General features: G+C 32.4%; 2 protein-coding genes across 3 annotated transcripts; one reads left to right on the forward strand and one right to left on the reverse strand.

The window, feature by feature from the left end:
- The first annotated feature begins 1,300 nt into the window (after positions 1-1,300).
- LOC149741087 (uncharacterized protein C12orf56-like) lies at positions 1,301-11,094 on the forward strand. The gene is made up of 11 exons (XM_089881256.1): positions 1,301-1,505; positions 1,910-2,074; positions 2,165-2,444; positions 3,160-3,320; positions 6,602-6,753; positions 7,281-7,436; positions 7,868-7,957; positions 8,348-8,501; positions 8,981-9,064; positions 9,745-9,971; positions 10,595-11,094. The coding sequence occupies exons 1-11, from the start codon at positions 1,449-1,451 to the stop codon at positions 10,710-10,712; spliced, it is 1,644 nt and encodes a 547-aa protein (XP_089737382.1). The 5' UTR covers positions 1,301-1,448; the 3' UTR covers positions 10,713-11,094.
- Positions 11,095-19,275: 8,181 nt separating this feature from the next.
- On the reverse strand, positions 19,276-25,015 carry LOC149741088 (potassium channel, subfamily K, member 16-like). Of its 2 annotated transcripts, none has more exons than XM_089893957.1 (6): positions 22,795-25,015; positions 22,209-22,332; positions 21,678-21,808; positions 20,773-20,977; positions 19,931-20,098; positions 19,276-19,593 (listed from the first exon to the last, which is right to left on the reverse strand). In XM_089893957.1, the coding sequence occupies exons 1-6, from the start codon at positions 23,065-23,067 to the stop codon at positions 19,511-19,513; spliced, it is 984 nt and encodes a 327-aa protein (XP_089750083.1). In that variant the 5' UTR covers positions 23,068-25,015; the 3' UTR covers positions 19,276-19,510. The 2 variants fall into 2 exon arrangements, with proteins under 2 accessions (XP_089750083.1, XP_089750084.1); XM_089893958.1 differs by having other exon boundaries at positions 19,906-20,098.
- Positions 25,016-25,043: the final 28 nt, after the last annotated feature.

The following is a 25,043-nucleotide window of genomic DNA, read 5'->3' on the forward strand; positions in this document are numbered from 1 at the left end:
AAAGAGAAGTTTTGAGAAGTCTTATGACAAGAGAGCAGGGCTCTAATGAATGGGCACGTATCATTATAAAATCATAATGAATGAATGAAAATCATAAATAAAGAAAAACTCCGGTGCGCGTGCTGTGATGCAAACTTAAACTGGCCAACCCCGTCAAATGTTCGGTATTGTGGAGTACTGTTAAGCCCATAATGATCATACTGGCCGCGTTTGAAAGTATGCTCCGCCTCCCACTCTACTAATTAAGGTCGCGACCAATCACAAACTTACATACTTGGTAACTCGTTTGCTGATACGAGGTGTTCGAAACAGGTCGCACGAGTGATGTTTCCTGGCCACGCGAGCATAAAAGAAGAAACTGCAAACAGTAGTTACAACGTGTGCTGTTTCAATATAGTTTTGTATGGAATAGTAGGAATGGGAAAAAGACGGTACACCTTTACCTATAATATCCAGATCGTGTTTTAAACAATTAACAACGGTGTATGAGAGAATAGGAATAATTACCGTTAAATGTGTCTTAAATAAAGACAAACGAACCCACAGCGGTGAAATATATTTTGCAATTACTCTAACCGCTTCAGCAATACCAGCAGCGAAATGTAATAATTGTTTCCTAAAACGCATGAATCGTTATGCAACAATGGCTGTTATTGCTAATTGTTAGTTCTTTTGTCCAAACGAATAACAGTAATTATACTCTACCATTGGTTTGGCGCTACGAAAATGCAACAGACAAAAATTAAGTCAAACCAAATGATTTTTGTCTGTTACGTATTTTCGTAGCACCAGATCCTTACTGTATTTCTTTACACAAGAATCGCTTAACCCTATGAGCACCAGATCAGGGTTAGAATCACGAAATTTGATGTTGTTATTGATGTTATTATTATGATGATGTTATTATTAAAATGATAAAAAAGTAATTACCGAAAGTGCTAAAAAAGTAATTATTGATTAAAATCCGCAAACTAGTATAGTTTTCTTGTGTGGCTTGCGTTGGGGTAGGCTACCATTTGTATAACCAGTGTGTCGACACGATAGGTTAAATATGACAAGATGATGTTTTTTTAAAAACTTTAATTGCCGTTTGTCAATAAAAAAATATAAATCTTAAATTTTTGTGGATTAAACTCATTTAACCCAATTTTTGTTTTGTAAGTTTGTTCCTAAAATACGCGAATGACCAATTTTTGTTCATTTGGCAAAAATATGTGCAAAACTAGGCAGACATGTAAAAAACTGGCTCTGTCCCCAATCGGCTATTTTCTTTACGTTTTCTTTTTCTCTCTACTCTGGGCTTTCCCCGTGTGACATCTGCATCTGTTGTTGTTGCGGCAACGCTGCAAGCGATTAATCTTTTTGTTTTTAACTTTTTCTATAAAAGCAACTGTCCTCTGCTGTACGATTAAAATGTATAGGAGAAAAGTTTAGCAACGAATTCACGGATGGCAATCAAAAACTCTAAATTCGAGAGCTTTTTAAATAGAATATTAGACGACTGGGTACGTTACTATAAAAATATTTTCTTAACTTATTTGAAACAAATATTTTAGGCATTTTTTACCTGTACGTTACAAATTAGGCTGGTTAAATGTGTTAGAGGTTGGTAGTTAGGGGTTAAAGGGGTTAGCAGATAAGTAGAAATCTTTTTACCAGTGTTCTGTCTATCTTTATATCATCATACAAAAAATATAAAATTTATTATTTTTTTTACTTTTATTACCGGATTATTTTACTATTTTTACAACATAATTTCTTATTATCTTTACACAAATTTACATACGTTGTAACTTGTAAGCTGGCACGAGGTATATGCACTAGAACACTCTTGTTATAACGACTGTCGTTGCCCCACCACATGAAAATAAAGCAAGTTACATTTATTCTTTAATCTTTATTGTTACAGGAACAGCAAGTCAAATTATACGAGCCGTGCGTGGTTTTGTCAAAAAACGAAAAACACTCGTTCCGATTTATGTTTGCGACCGGCGATGCAATATCTGTCACCGAAAACCCCCCAAAGTCTGTCATTTTTTCGATTCCTTTCAGTACAATGACTGGCATTGAATTGGTAAGAAATTTAAGTTGTATAAACTTTTGATTTTTAAAGTATTCAGACATTTTTTCAAGTTTTTTGTATAATTTTTTTAAATTTCCACAGATACACGACACTGCAACCTTCCTACAAAAAGATTTACAAAACATTGTCCAACACGTTTTAATCCGCCACACGCATCGAACCACGAAAAAACTCGCGCCTACGCTAAATTTGCCGACAACACCAGAAGAAAGCGCTCACACAACTAAAAGTCAAACTTCCATAGTAAAGTCAGTTTTGAATTTGCTTACGAAAAAGAAGACAGAAGATTTTGGAAGTGCTACCAGTTTAAGGTCAAATGCGTCGTCGAATTACAACTCGAATAACAACTCAAACAGATCAGGTGAGTTAGTCTGTTGGTAGCTTTTACTTTTTCAACACTTTGTGGGTATCTTTTATTTCGACAATTTGTATGTAGATTTTAATCCCACAATTTGTGGGTTTCTTTTATTTCAACAAAATCTGGTGCGCTGGCAAAGTGGTTAGGTTGCCTACCTTAAGCAATGATGTTGTAAGTCCAAGACTCATAGCTGCTACCATTGTGGGCATATGTGTTCTTGGGCAAGCCACTTAATGGCAATTGCTCCAACCCAATGGTCACTAATGGGTTGCCTAATTGTCAACCATACAGAAAAACAATCAACAACAAAGTTACATACGTGGTAACTTGTAAACGGGTACGAGGTGTATTAACACCAGTGCTATACAATTGTCGTTGCCCCGCCATGCAAGAATAAATAGGTTACATACATGGTAACTTGTAAGCTGGCACAAGGTGTATGAAACAGAACACTGTCATTACCCGCCAATGAAAATAATCACCAACAAAGTTAGTCACGCATGGTAAAACGGGCTTTAGTTTTAAACAGAACCATGTGAAAATGAGGATAATAGTATCATATGTATATATAGAGTGTTACATTTGCATTAAAAATTAATAGTTTTCCATTTTCATAAACCAAGTCAACTGCTGCCATTGTGGATTTGTGGTCATATGTGTCCTTGTGAAATATGTGCCGTTATGTCTATATTAAAAATTTTTCCATTTTCTAACCCAGAGTCAACTGAAGCTTGCGAAACATTATCGACGCAAAGTAGTTCAAGTCTGTCCCGCGCGCCCTCGGGGGATTTAGGGGTCGAAGAAATTCACTTTTATATCTTGAACGAAACTTCTACCATGTACCAGATGCTAAGGGTGTTGTGGAAATCCTATATGCTGGTAATTGATAATTTATTATTTATAATATTCCCCCGCGTCGATTATCAACATCGAAGTGAGTGATATATCGCCATCAAACATATAACGCATGGGATGTTTTGTTCTACCTTGACAAATCTGTTTTGCTTTAAAATAAATGGTTTAGAATAAAGTTTTAACTTGGATTACGGAACATTGGATTTTGTTTCCTCATAGATTCGTAATTTCCTTGTTTATAAAAGCTAACTTGTATCAGTGTCGTAATGATAGAACAAAAACTTTTTCGTCGCTCTCGATAGTATTTTATGAATGCTACTGTTTAATTATTGAATAGTTATGCCATAGGGTATTCACTATATCTGCTGCCAATGACTAACTAATTATCAAAGTATGTATTTTATATGAACTTCTGTTCAATGTTGTTTAGTTATTCAATAGGGTATGCCTATTCATTATATTTGATCGTTATTACTAATTAATTGTTTATCAAGTATTTATGTTTAATAATACTGTTAAATTATTGAATATTTATGCATTAGGGTACTCCATATACTTAATGTAATTACTAATTAGTTATTTAAAGTATGTAGTTTATGTATGCTGTTCAATTATTGATTTTTTTTATGGGGTTAGGGGTTGTATTTAATCGTACTAACTGATTGATTATTTTAGTGATAGGGAATTCACTATTAATATTTTATCAAAATTACTAATTAATTATTTGTGTGTTGCTGCCAGACGTATAAAGCCTATAAAGCTTCATACGCCTGGGCCTTTATAGGCTTTATACGTCTTTATAGGCTTTATACGCTTTTATAGGCTTTATACGTCTTTATAGGCTTTATACGTCTTTATAGGCTTTATACGTCTTTATAGGCTTTATACGTATAAAGCGGGTATCTCAGTGGTTACTGGTTAGCGCTCCTGCCATGAGTTTAAGGTTCACACTAGGGATGGGCTGAAGTTGAAAAAGCTCGGGTTCGCCGAGCGCCGAGCGTCAAAAAAGGAGACGCTCGGGCACGAGCTTTTGAGTTCGGGCTCGGCTCGGCACATCCCTAGTTCACACTACTAACATTGTGGGCATATGTGTCTTTGGGCAAGACTCATAATGGCAAGCAGCATATTTAATATAAATTTAAAGAGTTTATCCCTTTGGGGTTGCGAATTAATTATTTAACAAGTATGTAGTTTATATACTCTTAAATTATTAATTGATTATGAGGTAGGGCGTTCATTTTGATCATGTTTAATTATTGTTGTCTACATTCTGCATATCTTGCTTACACTTCTGCTTTTATAATATTTGAATGAAGGGACCAGTCTGGGGCTAATTTCATGCTAGAACGTATAAGTTTTCATTAGTTTATAAACTGCATTGTTTTCTATATAGTTGATTTCATGTGAATGAATAAACTTATTTATCCTCTCATGGCGGGACAACCGTATCATTATAACACGAGTGTTCTGTTTCATGCACCTCATGCCAGCTTACGAGTTACCACGTATGTAACTTATTTATTCTCGCATGGCGGGAAAACGACAGTCATTATAACTAGGGATGTGCCGAGCCGAGCCCGAACTCAAAAGCTCGTGCCCGAGCGTCTCCTTTTTTGACGCTCGGCGCTCGGTGGAAAACTGGGCCGAGCGCCGAGCCTTATGCTATTGCTATAATGTTGCACGCGAGAGCGAAAAATATTAAAAATGAAAAAAGTGAAGCTACTAAAAGATAACGAGACTAGTCAGCGTAGCTTTCTCTTTAATTATTTTTCGTTCGTTGTGAATTTGCTCTCTCGCAAGTAACGAATCGCAACGTCAGCGAATTTGCCCGTATCGAATTACAGCCGGTGACCAATTACACGAGCGCCCATCCAATGTTTCCGTATCCGATTTTAAATAAAAAGCCAAAAACTCTAAAACTTTTTTATAATGAAATAATATAAACTGCTGCCATGACAGCCCCCGTTTCCGCAAACATGCACGCAGCCAGAAAGTGCTAAAACACGCGTTGCATTCAATATTACACTTCTTCGCTTGGAATTCAATTGTTACGTCACTTGTCCTATTGTAACGTAACTATTAATTATGACGTTTCATAATATAACAATCAGAAGGAATGTGCCCACTTCTAACCAACCACGAGATCAAACCATCGTGTATGAGCTTCACATGTTTACGCTGCGCCGGTGTAGGAAATAAAGGAAGACGCATGCGGTAGCATACATTTCACACGTAACAAACGAAGCAATCGTTGTGAATTTATTCTCGTGAAAAATGACGTAATGAAACTCTGGTTCTCGTGCGGTGCCAACAAACGATGTTTTTTTGGCTTCTGTCCAAGCTCGGCCGGAACGATACTTTGTAATATTATATTACAATTTCTGTTGGTTCCAATTTACTGATAGCATCGCTCCTCGCTATTATATTTGCATTTATTAAAATTCACATAATCGCGATTTACCTGCAACAAAAATTATACACAAACTACAGATCGTATGGAAGCGAATAAAACACAATTGTTTTCCAACACTCTCAATTGTGATGTAACGATCGTAATGGTTTATCAAAGTTATTCTGACGTAAATAATCATTACATTATCCACGATGTACATGCGTGAAACTTGCACCAATGTTTCATTTGTTTATATTAATTTAGATACGTCCTTTTAATAATGTAATATTAGTTTTAATTTACCGCATAAAGTAGAAATTGTAGAATACATATTAGTGTGCAAGACCAATATCTAAAGCGCTTGTATCGCGTCAGAGATAACGTTGACTGGACGTAAATATCTCTATGACAGTCCCCTTTTGAACGCGCTGGTTGCGCCACTGGCTGCAACAGTTTGAAATAATTTTGAATTAAATATTTTTTTTCTATGAACTCTACATTTTGCAACAATGGGAATTACGAAACGAGACGTCTCTTTAACCGCAAACCACGTGTTCTGTATTACTTTGATTAGCAACGCTTTTCGGCTGAATAGGAACGCCTTTCTCCTTGATGACGTCATATGTGCTCGGGCTCGGGCTCGTGCCGAGCTTTTCGTTGAAGCTCGGCGCTCGGCGAACTCGAGCTTTTACAACTTCAGCACATCCCTAATTATAACACAGATGTTCTGTTTCATACATCTCGTGCCTGCTTATGAGTTACCACGTATATTACTTTATCCTCACATCTTATTTTATGTCATTTCATAAGTTGTAATGTTTACTGATTAATATAAAGCAGAAAGTTCAGGGTTGGCCTGCCCACTGTACCACCCCAGGATTTACGCCTATGTTTCATAATACCTTTGTTTCAGAATGCTACATCAAGTATTGGTATAGACGTGACATCCACCCCAACAAAAAGTAGCAAAACTCAAAAAGAAACGACCAAAGTTTTGTTTTCTTCTTTAAAAGAGGATTTGATTTCAGCTTATAAGCGAAACGAATGTGTGGAAGTGATCCATAAGTAAGTTTGCTTTTGTTTTCATCAAACATTCTGTCTTATTAGTAAGATCTGGTGTTACGAAAAACGTAACAGACAAAATTAAGTCTAACCAATTGTATTATACAATTGTGTTGTTATGCTTGTTTATAAAACTTACTTATGGATCACTTCCCAAGTAAAAGTAATTTTATTTTTACTATCTTTTTTTTTAAGCACCAGATCAGGGTTTAAATTTGCACAATTTATTGAAATTTCTCTTATCTGTTTATTTCAATTAAATATTTGCAACCCACTGTGAGTTGCTTCTTATAAGGTTCAACATCCATGTTTTTTACTCAATGTTCTACAATTTATTTATCCATAGCGTGTTATGGGACTGTTGTTTTGCTGTTAATTCCATTTCTTTGCATTGCTCATTAAATAAGACCTTTGTTAATGTGAGGAAGTGAATGAATACAAGCTAAAATAATACCTTTTAAACTATGTGAATATTGTACCTAGTAGTATAAACATTGCATTGAAATATCGTTATTTTCTATCTATTTCAGATACTTTTTCGAGCTGCAATTTATAGCCAAAGAGAAAGATTCAATCCAGCACTTGTTTTGGAGAGATACAGAGTTGTTTATATTGTGTGGACAAACTCTTACGCGGTATCTTAACCAACAGACACACGATGTGAACGAAAGAGCTGATGAAATAGAGTGAGTCAATGAATGAATAACAATTGTTAGGAATCCAGTATATGGATGAATGTATGTAATTTATTTATCCTCGCATAGTGGGAAAATCACAATCGTTACAACCTGGGTGTTCTGTTTCATACCCCTTGTGCCTGCTTACGAGTTACCAAGTATGTAACTTTGTGGGTGATTAGTTTCTGTATGGCTGATATTTTAGACAACCCATTAGTGACCACTGAGTTAAAACAATTGCCAATACGTGTCTTTTAGAGTCGCAGGGCTCAGGTTAATATTAGAATGTAAACATTCTTATTTTTTATTTGTAAAGTACCAAATGGGACGAGTAAAGTGAATGAAAATACATCCCATTTTACCCCACCCAACTGTATGTCGAACAACTGTAGTTAAATGAAACAGCGGTCATATATTTTATAACACATTACCTTTTATAGGTGCATGGTGTTGGTTGTGGAAATATTGGCGAAAATGCTTCATCAGACCGAAGGTCTCACAGCTTGCCATAAAGTTTTACAAACATGCAGGTACAACTTTTATGTTCCTGGTATGAAGTGGTATCTGAACAATCAATGTAACTTATAACATTGAATATAAACCGAATACTCCAAATTTAAACAGAATAGGTGTTTTTTTTGTGTAGCCTATACTTTTTGCATTTTTATTTTATACTGTAACTATACCATGCAATTTATTAAATTTTGAAAATTTTAGTTTTGAAACTGAGTAGTAAAAAAGATAATTTTAATATTTTAGTTCTTATTTACAACATACATATAAAAAAATACAAAAACTATAATTTTTTTCTAAATATACAATTTTTTACGATACAGCGTAACATCTCATGCAAGTCTTATTTCAAAAACAAAAACTGTAATTTCGTTTAATTTGATTTTTTTTTAATTTCTACGACCTAGCGCCGCATTCCATGCAAATCTTATTTCTTCTCTGCTGCACGAGCATTTGTTCCCACCCTCGTTAACTATGAGTGAAAACATGATGGAACTTGCTGATGAATATAATACAGCCGCCACTGATGTGTTGTTTCACTTAATGGAGATCACTGCACAGGTAAAAATAATTGCCCACTAAGTTACAAACATGGTAACTCATAAATGTTACAAACAAGATCACTGCACAGGTAAAAATAATTGCCCACTAAGTTACAAACAGGTAACTCGTAAATGTTACGAATAATTTTTTTTGTAGGTGTTCTCTCATGCCCCCCTATATATAAGCCTCATCCAACACACACATACACAAGTAAATAATAGGCACAAGTGTCCATGATAAAAAAGTTACATACATCAGTACTAGCAAGAAATGAATTTTCCAATTTAACTTTGAATTATAATTTCCTGTTTTTTTGCGACAGGAATAGTAAACAGTGGGAGTTATTTTACAATATTAAGGCTGCACAAAAATCTACACTTTTTTACAAATTAAATAGATTTAGATTTGTAACTTTAGTAGCCAGCCTAATATTGTATTTTCCTGAGAAAAATATTACAAATCAGAAAATATTATTTGCCAGCTTCTGTGATTGACAGGTGTCATGGAATTGGAACGGAAGTACAGATCCGGATCTAACCGGTCAAAAACTGTTTAGAGAGATTGAGAATCATTCTGGTTTGGTTAGTTTTGTTAAATTTTATTTTTACTATCTTTTTACATTTTTTTTTGGAAAATCATGGTCATTTTTTGTGGGAAAAATTAAAGTTTTGGACAGCTTCTAGTTGTTATGGGAAATTTTTCAATATAACATCATAGTACAACTCTGAGTTATAACACTTTTTTATTTTATTGTGCATATTATTAATACACCTCATGTTTTAATAAGCAAGTATGAAATTTTGTTGGTGATCGTTTTGTGCACCACTGACAAAAGGTTTTTATTACTAAATTACTAGGGGGATTAACTTTTAGGTGAACTAATTTTGAATTAAAAATAACCTTTGTTTTCTTGTGCCCAGAAATGTTTTCATTTCATGTATTGTTGCGTTTCATTTCTTATTCAGGTCTTGCTGAATGGCAGACGAAACGTCGGAAATACCCAATGTTTTTATACCAGATGAACCGTTAAAATAATTCTTTTGTTTTTAGTCCTAGCCACACCAGCTATTAATAGTGTTTTTCTTTTAACTGTAACTAACACAAAGTTGACTTGTAATTAATTCAGCGAATCTGATCCTGGTCTGATGTTCATATAGTTAAGCGATTCTTGTTTAGTAAAATACAGTAATAACTATTAATTATTATAACATAATAGCTGGTATTACATTGAAAGATATTTTATTTTTACTTTTATTTCCAGAGAACGTTCATCGACCGCATTGTTTCACGTTGTGTTCGTATTTGGGAACGAAACACAGATGGTTCTGTCAGCGGAAGTCCGCGGTCTGTGACCTCATTATCCGCGCATGAACCACTATCTGGTGCTGACACAGTGACAATATATCGCATGCTGTTTGTCTTGCACCAGTGCTTGCTTAAATGCAAACCTCTTGCACGGCACGCGCCAAAGTACAAGGAAGAGTTCCGGTAAATTGTTGTTTTTTTCGTTAAATTTTTTTGGTAAATTCGGTAAATTCTTTTCGGTTTCAGTAAATTCTAGTAATTTTGTTTTTTTTTTCAATAATTTTTATTAATATTTTTATAAAAAAAATTGTTTTTTTTAATTCATTTCCTAAGAATAACAGTGAGATTTACAAAATAAATGAATGTAACGTATTTATCCTCGCATGGCGGGGCAACGACAGTCGTTATAACACGTGTGTTCTGTTTCATACACCTCGTGCCCGCTTACAAAGTTACCATGTATGTAACTTTGTGGGTGATTTTTTTTTTGTTAATTATTGTCATTATATGTCTTGAGCCTTATACTATAGAACCTTGTAAATTCATGTAAATTTGCAAGTCACAAATAAAAGTTATTACTATTATTGTATTATTATTATGTATGTGATGAATGCATGTAACTTATTTATCCTCGCATGGTGGGGCAACGACAGCCGTTATAACACGGATGATCTGTTTCATACACCTCGTGCCCGCTTACGAGTTACCACATATCGACATATGTAACTTGTTTAAAAGCTATTATTATTATTATTTTAACACAAATTTCTTTACATTTTTTATTTTAACACAAATTTCTTTACAAGATATTACATCAGAAACGACACCGAAACTTCCAAAATCCCCTCCTCGTACCCCTGCTGTTCCATGGTTCTAGAAATGCTAAAAAATGTCAAGTTTTTAGTTCTCGGCGAAAATGTTTAATTCCTTTTTTACCACTGTTCCAATTTTTATACCATGTTAATTTTTGTATCTTTTAATTTGCACTATATTGTAGTGAAGCAATAGTTATCGCCCCAAAGTACATGTAACTCAATCTTATTTTCAACAAAGTTTTGTTGCCTAATGTTTATTTATTTAAAAAAAACGACAAAAAATTCAAAATAATATTCAATTTTTTTACAAAACATTGATTCGTCTAATTTGTTGTAAAACAACGTTGAAGTATTACAATTTTAAACTGCACTATATTTTAACCAATTCGCAAACTCGTTTCAGTGGTTTCTGTAATACCAGTGTTTTTGTTTTCAAAATGAGGTCACTTTAGCCCATTGTTATCAAACAAAGACCATTATTATCGTAAAAAGTTGTTTGTTTTTCCTTTTGTTCCATTGTGAGTATTTTAGAACGCGGAAATCACCGAAAGTTATCATGTTTGTACTGAGATAGGAAGTGTCATAGCTATTGTAGTGAAAAGGCTTAAGGTAGAATGAATGAATATATTTCCTCACATTGCGGGACAACGGCCGTCAATATAACACGAGTGTTCTGTTTTTATACACCTAGTGTCCGCTTACAAGTTACCACGTACTATGCAACTTATTTATCCTCGCGTGGCAGGGCAACGACAGTCGTTATAACACGGGTGTTCTGTTTCATACACCTCATGCTCGCTTACAAGTTACCACATATGTTACTTTATGGGGGATTTTTTTTGTATAGCTGACAAATTGACAGATTAAAAAAAATACTGGTTGGGATTAATAAAAATAAAATTAATGGGTGGGATTAATAAAAATATAGAATTACTGGGTGGGATTAATAAAAAATACAATTACTTGGTGGGAATAATAAAAAAATAAAATTACTGGGTAGGATTAATAAAAAATAAAGTTACTGGGTGGGATTAATAAAAAAATAAAATTACTGGGTGGGATTAATAAAAAAAAAAATTACTGGGTGGGATTAATAAAAAATAAAATTACTGGGTGGGATTAATAAAAAAATAAAATTACCGGGTGGGATTGATAAAAATAAAATTACTGGGTGGGATTAATAAAAAAATAAAGTTACCGGGTGGGATTAATATAAAAATAAAATTACTGGGTGGGATTAATAAAAAAATAAAATTACTGGGTGGGATTAATAAAAAAATAAAATTACTGGGTGGGATTAATAAAAAAAATAAAATTACTGGGTGGGATTAATAAAAAAATAAAATTACTGGGTGGGATTAATAAAAAAAATAATATTACTGGGTGGGATTAATAAAAAATAAAATTACTGAGTGGGATTAATAAAAAAAAATAAAATTACTGAGTGGGATTAATAAAAAATAAAATTACTGGGTGGGATTAATAAAAAATAAAATTACTGGGTGGGATTAATAAAAAATAAAATTACTGGGTGGGATTAATAAAAAATAAAATTACTGGGTGGGATTAATAAAAAATAAAATTACTGGGTGGGATTAATAAAAAATAAAATTACTGGGTGGGATTAATAAAAAATAAAATTACTGGGTGGGATTAATAAAAAATAAAATTACTGGGTGGGATTAATAAAAAATAAAATTACTGGGTGGGATTAATAAAAAATAAAATTACTGGGTGGGATTAATAAAAAAATAAAATTACTGGGTGGGATTAATAAAAAAATTAAATTACTGGGTGGGATTAATAAAAAATAAAATTACTGGGTGGGATTAATAAAAAATAAAATTACTGGGTGGGATTAATAAAAAATAAAATTACTGGGTGGGATTAATAAATAAATAAAATTACTGGGTGGGATTAATAAAAAAATTAAATTACTGGGTGGGATTAATAAAAAATAAAATTACTGGGTGGGATTAATAAAAAAATAAAATTACTGGGTGGGATTAATAAAAAAATAAAATTACTTGGTGGGATTAATAAAAAAATACAATTACTGGTTGGGATTAATAAAAAAATAAAATTACTGGGTGGGATTAATAAAAAAATAAAATTACTGGGTGGGATTAATAAAAAAATAAAATTACTGGGTGGGATTAATAAAAAATAAAATTACTGGGTGGGATTAATTAAAAAAATAAAATTACTGGGTGGGATTAATAAAAAATAAAGTTACTGGGTGGGATTGATAAAAAATAAATTACTGGGTGGGATTAATAAAAAAATAAAATTACTGGGTGGGATTGATAAAAAATAAAATTACTGGGTGGGATTAATAAAAAAAATAAAATTACTGGGTGGGATTAATAAAAAAACAAAATTACTGGGAGGGATTGATAAAAAATAAAATTACTGGGTGGGATTAATAAAAAAAAATAAAGTTACTGGGTGGGATTAATAAAAAAATAAAATTACTGGGTGGGATTAATAAAAATAAAATTACTGGGTGGGATTAATAAAAAAAAATTACTGGGTGGGATTAATAAAAAAAAAAAAATACTGGGTGGGATTAATATAAATAAAATTACTGGGTGGGATTAATAAAAAAATAAAATTACTGGGTGGGATTAACAAAAAATAAAATTACTGGGTGGGATTAATAAAAAAATAAAATTACTGGGTGGGATTAATAAAAATAAAATTACTGGGTGGGATTAATAAAAAAAAATTACTGGGTGGGATTAATAAAAAAAATAAAATTACTGGGTGGGATTAATATAAATAAAATTACTGGGTGGGATTAATAAAAAAATAAAATTACTGGGTGGGATTAACAAAAAATAAAATTACTGGGTGGGATTATTATAAAATTAAAATTACTGGGTGGGATTAATAAAAAAATAAAATTACTGGGGGGGATTAATAAAAAAATAAAATTACTGGGTGGGATTAATAAAAATAAAATTACTGGGTGGGATTAATCAAAAAATAAAATTACTGGGTGGGATTAATAAAAAATAAAGTTACTGGGTGGGATTAATAAAAAAATAAAATTACTGGGTGGGATTAATAAAAAAATAAAATTACTTGGTGGGATTAATAAAAAAATAAAATTACTGGGTGGGATTAATAAAAAAATAAAATTACTGGGTGGGATTAATAAAAAAATAAAATTACTGGGTGGGATTAATAAAAATAAAATTACTGGGTGGGATTAATAAAAATAAAATTACTGGGTGGGATTAATAAAAAAAAATTACTGGGTGGGATTAATAAAAAAATAAAGTTACTTGTGAGATTAATAAAAAAATAAAATTACTGTGTGGGATTAACAAAAAAATAAAATTACTGGGTGGGATTAATAAAAAAATAAAATTACTGGGTGGGATTAATAAAAAAATAAAATTACTGGGTGGGATTAAAAAAAAAAAAATTACTGGTTGGGATTAATAAAAATAAAATTACTGGGTGGGATTAATATAAATAAAATTACTGGGTGGGATTAATAAAAAAAATAAAATTACTGGGTGGGATTAACAAAAAATAAAATTACTGGGTGGGATTATTATAAAATTAAAATTACTGGGTGGGATTAATAAAAAAATAAAATTACTCGGTGGGATTAATAAAAAAATAAAATTACTGGGTGGGATTAATAAAAATAAAATTACTGGGTGGGATTAATAAAAAATAAATTACTGGGTGGATTAATAAAAAAATAAAATTACTGGGTGGGATTAATAAAAAATAAAATTACTGGGTGGGATTAATAAAAAAATAAAATTACTGGGTGGGATTAATTAAAAAAATAAAATTACTGGGTGGGATTAATAAAAAAAATAAAATTACTGGGTGGGATTAATAAAAAATAAAATAACTGGGTGGGATTAATTAAAAAAATAAAATTACTGGGTGGGATTAATAAAAAAATAAAATTACTGGGTGGGATTAATAAAAAATAAAATTACTGGGTGGGATTAATAAAAAAATAAAATTACTGGGTGGGATTAATAAAAAATAAAATTACTGGGTGGGATTAATAAAAAATAAAATTACTGGGTGGGATTAATAAAAAATAAAATTACTGGGTGGGATTAATAAAAAAATAAAATTACTGGGTGGGATTAATAAAAAAAATAAAATTACTGGGTGGGATTAATAAAAAATAAAATTACTGGGTGGGATTAATTAAAAAAATAAAATTACTGGGTGGGATTAATAAAAAATAAAATTACTGGGTGGGATTAATAAAAAATAAAATTACTGGGTGGGATTAATAAAAAAATAAAATTACTGGGTGGGATTAATAAAAAATAAAATTACTGGGTGGGATTAATAAAAAATAAAATTACTGGGTGGGATTAATAAAAATAAAATTACTGGGTGGGATTAATAAAAAAATAAAATTACTGGGTGGGATTAATTAAAAAAATAAAATTACTGGGTGGGATTAATAAAAAATAAAATTACTGGGTGGGATTAATTAAAAAAATAAAATTACTGGGTGGGATTAATAAAAAAAATAAAATTACTGGGTGAGATTAATATAAAATAAAATTACTGGGTGGGATTAATAAAAAAATAAAATTACTGGGTGGGATTAATAAAAAAATAAAATTACCGGGTGGGATTAATAAAAAAATAAAATTACTGGGTGGGATTAATAAAAAAATAAAATTACTGGGTGGGATTAATAAAAAAAAAAATTACCGGGTGGGATTAATAAAAAAATAAAATTACCGGGTGGGATTAATAAAAAAATAAAATTACTGGGTGGGATTAATAAAAAAATAAAATTACTGGGTGGGATTAATAAAAAAAATAAAATTACTGGGTGGGATTAATAAAAAAAATACAATTACTGGGTGGGATTAATAAAAAAAATAAAATTACTGGGTGGGATTAATAAAAAAATAAAATTACAGGGTGGGATTAATAAAAAAATAAAATTACTGGGTGGGATTAATAAAAATAAAATTACTGGGTGGGATTAATAAAAAAAAAATTACTGGGTGGGATTAATAAAAAATAAAATTACTGGGTGGGATTAATAAAAAAATAAAATTACTGGGTGGGATTAATAAAAAAATAAAATTACTGGGTGGGATTAATAATAAAATAAATTACTGGGTGGGATTAATAAAAAAATAAAATTACTGGGTGGGGTTAATAAAAAAATAAAATTACTGGGTGGGATTAATAAAAAAATAAAATTACTGTTTGGGATTAATAAAAAAAAATAAAATTACTGGGTGGGATTAATAAAAAAATAAAATTACTGGGTGGGATTAATAAAAAAAATAAAATTACTGGGTGGGATTAATAAAAAAATAAAATTATTGGGTGGGATTGATAAAAAATAAAGTTACTGGGTGGGATTAATTAAAAAAATAAAATTACTGGGTGGGATTGATAAAAAATAAAATTACTGGTTGGGATTAATAAAAATAAAATTACTGGGTGGGATTAATAAAAAAATAAAATTACTGGGTGGGATTAATAAAAAAATGAAATTACTGGGTGGGATTATTAAAAAAACAAAATTACTGGGTGGGATTAATAAAAAAATAAAATTACTTGGTGGGATTGATAAAAAATAAAATTACTGGGTGGGATTAATAAAAAAAATAAAGTTACTGGGTGGGATTAATAAGAAAATAAAATTACTGGGTGGGATTAATAAAAAAAATAAAGTTACTGGGTGGGATTAATAAGAAAATAAAATTACTGGGTGGGAATAATAAAAAAATAAAATTACTGGGTGAGATTGATAAAAAATAAAAATACTGGGTGGGATTAATAAAAAAATAAAATTACTGGGTGGGATTAATAAAAAAATAAAATTACTGGGTGGGATTAATAAAAAAAATAAAGTTACTGGGTGGGATTAATAAAAAAAAAAAAATTACTGGGTGGGATTAATAAAAAAATAAAATTACTGGGTGGGATTAATAGAAAAATAAAGTTACTGGGTGGGATTAATAAGAAAATAAAATTACTGGGTGGGATTAATAAAAAAAATAAAATTACTGGGTGGGATTAATAGAAAAATAAAATTACTGGGTGGGATTAATAAAAAAAATAAAATTACGGGGTGGGATTAATATAAAAATAAAATTACTGGGTGGGATTAATAAAAATAAAATTACTGGGTGGGATTAATAAAAAAAATAAAATTACTGGGTGGGATTAATAAAAAAAATAAAATTACCGGGTGGGATTAATAAAAAAATAAAATTACTGGGTGGGATTAATAAAAAAATAAGGTTACTGGGTGGGATTAATAAAAAAATAAAATTACTGGGTGGGATTAATAAAAAAATAAGGTTACTGGGTGGGATTAATAAAAAAAATAAAATTACTGGGTGGGATTAATAAAAAAATAAATTTACTGGGTGGGATTAATAAAAAAAATAAAATTACTGGGTGGGATTAATAAAAAAATAAAATTACTGGGTGGGATTATTAAAAAAATAAAATTACTGGGTGGGATTAATAAAAAAATAAAATTACTGGGTGGGATTAATAAAAAAATAAGGTTACTGGGTGGGATTAATAAAAAAATAAAATTACTGGGTGGGATTAATAAAAAAAATAAAATTACTGGGTGGGATTAATAAAAAAATAAAATTACTGGGTGGGATTAATTAAAAAATAAAATTACTGGGTGGGATTAATAAAAAAATAAGGTTACTGGGTGGGATTAATAAAAAAATAAAATTACTGGGTGGGATTAATAAAAAAATAAAATTACTGGGTGGGATTAATAAAAAAATAAAGTTACTGGGTGGGATTAATAAAAAAATAAATTTACTGGGTGGAATTAATAAAAAAATAAAATTACTGGGTGGGATTAATAAAAAAATAAAATTACTGGGTGGGATTGATAAAAAAAATAAAATTACTGGGTGGGATTAATAAAAAAATAAAATTACTGGGTGGGATTAATAAAAAAATAAAATTACTGGGTGGGATTAATAAAAATAAAATTACTGGGTGGGATTAATAAAAAAATAAAACTACTGAGGGGGATTAATAAAAAATAAAATTACTGGGTGGGATTAATAAAAAAATAAAACTACTGAGGGGGATTAATAAAAATAAAATTACTGGGTGGGATTAATAAAAAAATAAAACTACTGAGGGGGATTAATAAAAACAAAATTACTGGGTGGGATTAATAAAAATAAAATTACTGGGTGAGATTAATAAAAAAAAATAAAATTACTGGGTGGGATTAATAAAAAATAAAATTACTGGGTGGGATTAATAAAAAAATAAAACTACTTAGGGGGATTAATAAAAAAATAAAATTACTGGGTGGGATTAATAAAAAATAAAATTACTGGGTGGGATTAATAAAAATATAAAACTACTGAGGGGGATTAATAAAAAAATAAAATTACTGGGTGGGATTAATAAAAAAATAAAACTACTGAGGGGGATTAATAAAAATAAAATTACTGGGTGGGATTAATAAAAAAATAAAACTACTGAGGGGGATTAATAAAAATAAAATTACTGGGTGGGATTAATAAAAATAAAATTACTGGGTGAGATTAATAAAAAAATATAAAATTACTGGGTGGGATTAATAAAAAATAAAATTACTGGGTGGGATTAATAAAAAAATAAAACTACTGAGGGGGATTAATAAAAAAATAAAATTACTGGGTGGGATTAATAAAAAAATAAAATTACTGGGTGGGATTAATAAAAAAAATAAAATTACTGGGTGGGATTAATAAAAAAATAAAATTACTGGGTGGGATTGATAAAAAAAATAAAATTACTGAGTGAGATTGATATGTATCGTTTACGGGAAAACATTACGATTATTACTTTACTGTGTTATTCGTGTAACCACTAGAAAACATTAATATTACTTTTTTTTCTATCCGTTTTCTCATTTATACCTTTTTTTTGTTTCTTCTTTTTTTCAATCTTATCTTTTGCGAACTTTGTACAAAAAAATCTACTTTGTAATTTCCATTTATTCATATCTTTTTTCCGTTACTTAATTTTGATAGTCACTAAAAGTTTCACTAAAATTTCAATCGAGCAATTCTCGCGAGAAGATAATTTATAATTAAGAAATCGGGCAACTCCAAAGATAATATTTACTTGCAACAATGATATGAAAAAATTGCCTCAACGGCCTTAACACGAGATGAAGTAAATTCTCTGCAACCTTAAATGCACGTATTTAAACAATAGACGATTATATAACAGGTAATATGGTATATATATAAAAGAAACTTTATTTTTGACTTAATTTTGTTTAGTGGACCCAAACAAACCGGATGCAGCATTTACTACGAATTACGGCAGTAAGCTTCTGTCTCTAACCATAATTTATGGGTTCGAGACTCGTCGCTGCTACTATTGTGAGCGTTTATGTCCTTGGGCAAGACATTTAACGGCAATTGCTCCAACCCAGTGGTCACTAATGGGTTGTCCAAATTATCAGCCATACAGAGAAATAATAATCACCTACAAAGTAACATACGTGGTAACTTGTAAGCTGACACGAGGTGTATGGAACAGAACCTTTTCTATAAAGACTTTCGTTGCCCCGCCATGTGAGGATAAATAAGTTACATACATGGTAACTCGTAAGCGGGCACGAGGTGTATGAAGCAGAACACCCGTGATATAACGACTGTTGTTGCCCCGCCATGCAAGGATAAATAAGTTACATACGTGGTAACTTGTAAGCGGGCACGAGGTGTATGAAACAGAACACCCGTGTTATAACGACAGTCGATGCCCTGCCATGCAAGGATAAAGCAAGTTACATTCTGTAATAAATCGCAATAAAAATTGTCTTTTTTAAATCAAGCTGTCTGTCACTTTTTAGCTTGCCAAGCAAAATAATTAAAAACGTTTCCAAATCAAAATTATCTTTCAATGGTCGCCAATGTTTCCTTCTGTGTGTATTTGTGTGGAAAGAGAAGATTTTCCAGGATTAACATTTTTTCGCTTCACTCCTAAATAAGAAAAAAAGTATTTACAACTAAAATATTCAGTATAGTTCGGTTTTTCGCTTTACATCTAAAAAACAAGACCTTTTTTTGTTATGTTTACAATATTTGTTTTCAGTATTTATTGCAATGTAAGGTTATAATTCATGCCCTGTTGAAAGCATTTTACTCTACTGTCTAACTTTAAGTTGTAAAATTAAGTATTTACAAACGTGCTGCTTCCCTGAACAATTTCGTGTATTATACGTATCAATGCATTCAACATACGCGTTATAATCGCCCTCCAACCACCTAAAAAATGAGTTTCAAAATGCTGACCTATAGTAATTCAAATTCCACCCACGGTTAATTATATTCGTTTTCTTCGTCGTCATAGTTCGCCTAAAGCTTTTCGCTCTCGCCGACATGATAGTTGCAATCAAACTGAATATTGTTGCGAACCAAGCCAACCCAGCGATCACCCATATTGTGACCAATAGTGTTGTATACATGCCGCCATGACTGCTCGGATCTGTGCGATTAAAATAAGTGAGAACGTTGTATGGGGCCCAACTTGGTCAAAGTACAACACGAATAAATCGCATTTAATGTAATAAGTCGGATCTGTAGAATTAAAATAAGTATGCTTAATGTACAGCTGGTCATATAATATACGGCGTAAAGGTGGCTGTGCACAGTATCCGGCATGCGAAGTCGTATTCAAACCCATTACCGAGTTCCGCATGCGGCAGTGTAAAAAAACAAATAAAACGGACGAATTCCGGATACTGTGTACAGTCACTTTAATACGTCAAATCTTTTCTGAACAAGAAAACAGTATAACTGCTACGCGTGACGACCACGTGACCAAATTAACTCGTAAATTCGTGTTATAGTTCTGTGGGGTAAGACGGGTAACGTTATTACCTAAATCCCATATTTCCTGATCGTATTTTAAACAATTAGCAACGGTATTTCAAAGTCGTGAGGATATAGTTTTATGATTTTGTAAATATGTTTTGTTTGTTACCAAATGGGACGATGAAATAGAACGAAAAGGTGTCCCATCTTCCCCTATTGTACCATAGTACTGTAGAGTAAGATGGGACACATTTACCACATAATATCCGAATATCCTGATCGTTTTTTGAACAATTAACAATGGTCTAAGAGAGTCGCTTACCCCGCCTTTTTACAAATACATACCTGGAACAAAATCGCCGAATCCGACAGTAGTTAGTGTGATAAACACCGTGTAGAGACATTCAATGTAACTCCAACCTTCCTCGTTGGAGACGACAAACAGCAAAATACTTGGGAGAGCAACATGGAGTAAAATACCAACCACGAATGTGAATACGACGCTCAAAACCTTTGCTTTCGGGAATTTTGCGATAAGTCGGTTCGCAACCTAAAACGTAAACTTTATGATGTTTTAAAAAGCAGTTCCAAAGAACTGTTATTTCTAGTCAAGGACACTAATGCATTTATTTATCTCCTGGAGGGAAAGGAGCGACAATGAATGTAACTTACTTTATCCTCGCGTGGCCGGAAAACTACAGTCGTTCTAACACGGGTGTTCTGTTTCATACACCTCGTGCCAGCTTACGAGTTACCACGTATGTTGCTTTGTGGGCGACTTTTATTTTTTGGGGGGATTTCTTTTATATGGCTGATAAATAGGACAACCCATTAGTGACCAGCAATCGTTACGCGCTGTAAAACTGCTTAATACAGCCTCACTATCTGCAGGGTATGAAACAGAACACCCGTGGTATAACGAATATACGTTACCGCAACGCAAAAATAAGTTACATACGTGGTAACTCGTAAGCGGGCACGAGGTGTATGAAACGGAACACCGTTCTTATATAGCAACGTTGCCCCGCTATGCGAGGATAACTAAGTTACATACGTGGTAACTCGTAAGCGGGCACAAGGTGTATGAAACTGAACACCCGTGTTATAACGACTGTCGTTGCCCCGCCATGCGAGGATAAATAAGTTACATTCATTCATAGATCAAATAAAAAGCGAAGCTGTAACTCAAGAGAAACTGTTATAGTTTGCTCACCATCAAAATAATATAAAATGATAAAACTTGTTCCTACTTGTTCGATATGATACGCCATCACGTTCCCCATCTTAGCTGCCAACAAACCAGTAAAAGGTATCGACAGTAGGGCGAAAAAGATGCAAAAAACTTGCCCGCCAGGTGTCGCTGGTGTCAATACACCATAACCTGTATAAACGAAGCGATTATTACAGTAATTTATCATAGGTCGTATACATTTTCCCTCGGATGTTAAAATGGCATACCAACAAAAAATAATTATTATGCTGTTAAGAGACGTCAAACCAGAGTACTAAACTAGTTTAGTTTACTCTAGTCAAACCCTTTTGTTGTATTGGGGGTCCTACTACAAGTTACATAACTGTAATAATTTTTACTGAACAAATTTTCTAAAGATAGTTTTAAGAAAAAATATTTTTTTTCTGAAAAAACTTTCTAACTAAAGTTTTGGTACAAAATCTCATCAAGTGAGAATAACTGGCTACAGATTGTTATTTAATAAGAATCTAGCCGTCAAACGGTTAAACCTAAATAACTAGCATATACAAACGGTTATATCTTCACTTGCCTATTGTACTTGCAATAGTAAAAGCAAGTAAGAAAGCGCTCTGGAGGGTCCAGGGATCTTCCACAACCAGAGTGCTAACATTTCCAACTATGCTTGCCCCATCCTCTAACGCTAGTTCAATGTTCTGAGAAAAAATGCTATCAGAATTAAAAGGGTGAATAGATGTAACTTATCGTTACTACAGTCGTTGTAACACGGGTGTTCGGTTTCATACACCTCGTGCCCGCTTACGAGTTACCACGTACGTAACTTATTTATCCTCGCATGGCGGAGCAACGACAGTCGTTATAACACGGGTGTTCTGTTTCATACACCTCGTGCCCGCATACGAGTTACCATGTATGTAACTTATTTATCCTCACATGGCGGGGCAATGACAGTTGTCCTAACATGGGTGTTCTGTTTCTTACTCCTCGTGCCCGCTTACGAGTTACCACGTATGAGTAACTTTGTGGGTGATTGTTTTTCTTTTATTTAAAACCCGATTTTTATTTCAAAATGAAATTTTAGAACATTATTTTAGTGACTTTTTTTTTTTTTAGAACATTATTTTAGTGATTTTTAGTAAAAATGGAAAACGTTTCACCTGAACAAACATTTCCACTTCATCGCGAGAGAGACACGAGCTGTGGTTGCTGACGAAATGATCTTTAAACTCGGTGAACCAATTGACTTTAGAAACACTCGGCTGCCTCTCGATTATAACGAAGATGTACGCGCCCAACAGGTTAAACAGCAAGTACACGACCAACAGTCCAAGTATTATAAGATTCCCTTTCAACGTAGGTCTCCATTTCTTTTCTGCTTCGTCCTCGTGGTTTGCAATGTTTTCTAAACTACCCGAAACCGACATGGTCATTTAAACAATGATAAAAAACAACTGAAACGAATCTGTAACTTGTAGGGCACGTAAAAATGCATGACAGTATTCTATAGTAATTTGGGGTAAGATGGGACATGTTTTCATTCGCTTTTCTCTTCCCATTTGGTAGAAAACATGTCATATTCTTAAAAATATTCCTTGAGTTAGCTCTAATTTTACTGCAAAAAAACTTTCATTCGGCAAAATTTGTTAATCTGCCAAGCACTAATTAGACTGTATCCACTTATCGGTTCAAGAACATATAATGTCTATTTATCCAAGTGAATAGCAGCTATTGCTCATAGCAGGCTGGTTGCGGTAACTTTGCCAATGCAGCTGTTAAACATGTTCAACTCACAGCCCACGTAGTCATGGCGTTCACTGAATATAAATCTAGAGATGAACGACCAACGTCATACGGTATTCTACGTTTCAATTTTCAATGGTGGCAACATGAATGTAAGCTGGCACGAGGTGTTTAACCCGTGTGATAACGACTGTGGTTTTCCGGCCACGCGAGGATAAAGTAAGTTACATTTATAATGCGGTTTATTCAACACGTATGTATTTCGTGTATAGTAGGGTGGGGAAGGATGGGACACCTTCGGCGCATAATATCCGAATATCCTGATCGTGTTTTAAACAATTAACAACGGTCTATGGGAGTCTTGAGTATATAGTTTTATAATTCTTTGAATGTTCTTTGTTTGCTACCGCATGGGACGAGAAAATAGAGTTAAAATGTGTCCCAACTTCCCTCATCATACTATATTTGCCCACAATAAACGTTGGATTTTTTTGCCATCGTTTTCAAATGGACAGATAGAAGTTGTGTTAAATAAGAAAAGTATAGGACTTGCATGGACTTGAGTGGTACTGGATATTATAGTAGGATGGGGGAAGTTGGGACACCTTTTTGTTCTATTTTCTAGTCCCATTTGGTAGTTAAGAAATAACATTCAAAGAAACAAAAATTGTATCTTTACGACTTCCCGAAACCGTTGTTAACTGTTTAAACTTTAAAGCACGATCAGGATATTTAAATATTATGTGCTTAAAGTGGTTAAAATATCCTGATCGTGTTTTAAACAAATAACTCTTCTTCCACAAAAATTTATATTCTCCATCCGAAAACAAGGACCAAATTATTTAAACCACGAAGAGAAAGGAATCAGCAACAAAACGACATTCGTTAAAGCACAAAATTCACACCAAACGACTACTCCCTTTTGCACACTATCTTCTATATAGTAGGGTGGGGGAAGATGAGAAACATTTTCATTCTTTTTTCTCGTTCCATTCGGTAGTAAACAAGGAATATTCAAAGAATTACAAAACTGTATCTTCACGACCCCATAGACCGCTGTTTATTGTTTAAAACACGATCTGAATATTTGGTTATTATGTGCTAAAGGTGTCCCATCTTCCCCCACCCTACTATAACACTAAATACGGACTAACCGATCCTCCCGTGTTAGGAAGACAGACTCCGTCACGTCGCCGACATATAGCTATCAGCAACCACAATCGTCGAAGTAAACAAGTCAAACTTCAAACCACAGACTTTTGGTTCGACCTCAGGGAGTCGACGAACTTCAATTACCTGGATTATTATAGTTATCTAATAGGATTGACTTGGAATGGGAGAAGCCTATTAAAAAACAACCACAATTGAAATTAAAGGAGTTAAACCATTATGTCATTCAATGAATGTAACTTTCTGTCCTCGAATGGCGGGGCAACGACAGTCTTTATAACACAGGTGTTCTGTTTCATACACCTCGTGCCAACTTACAAGTTTCCATGTATATAACTTCGTGCGTGATTGTTCATCAACCAAACTATTAATCCTGCGGGGTAAAAACCACTCCAACAGTGCACGATGGCCACTAACCAATATTCTAAATTATCAGACATACAGGAAAACACCCACGTTTTCCGCCACAAATCCGGACAAAAACAGACAAAAAGGA

This window comes from Ciona robusta, chromosome 1 (genome assembly GCF_009617815.1).
Source record: "Ciona robusta chromosome 1, ASM961781v2".
Lineage (NCBI taxonomy): Eukaryota > Metazoa > Chordata > Ascidiacea > Phlebobranchia > Cionidae > Ciona > Ciona robusta.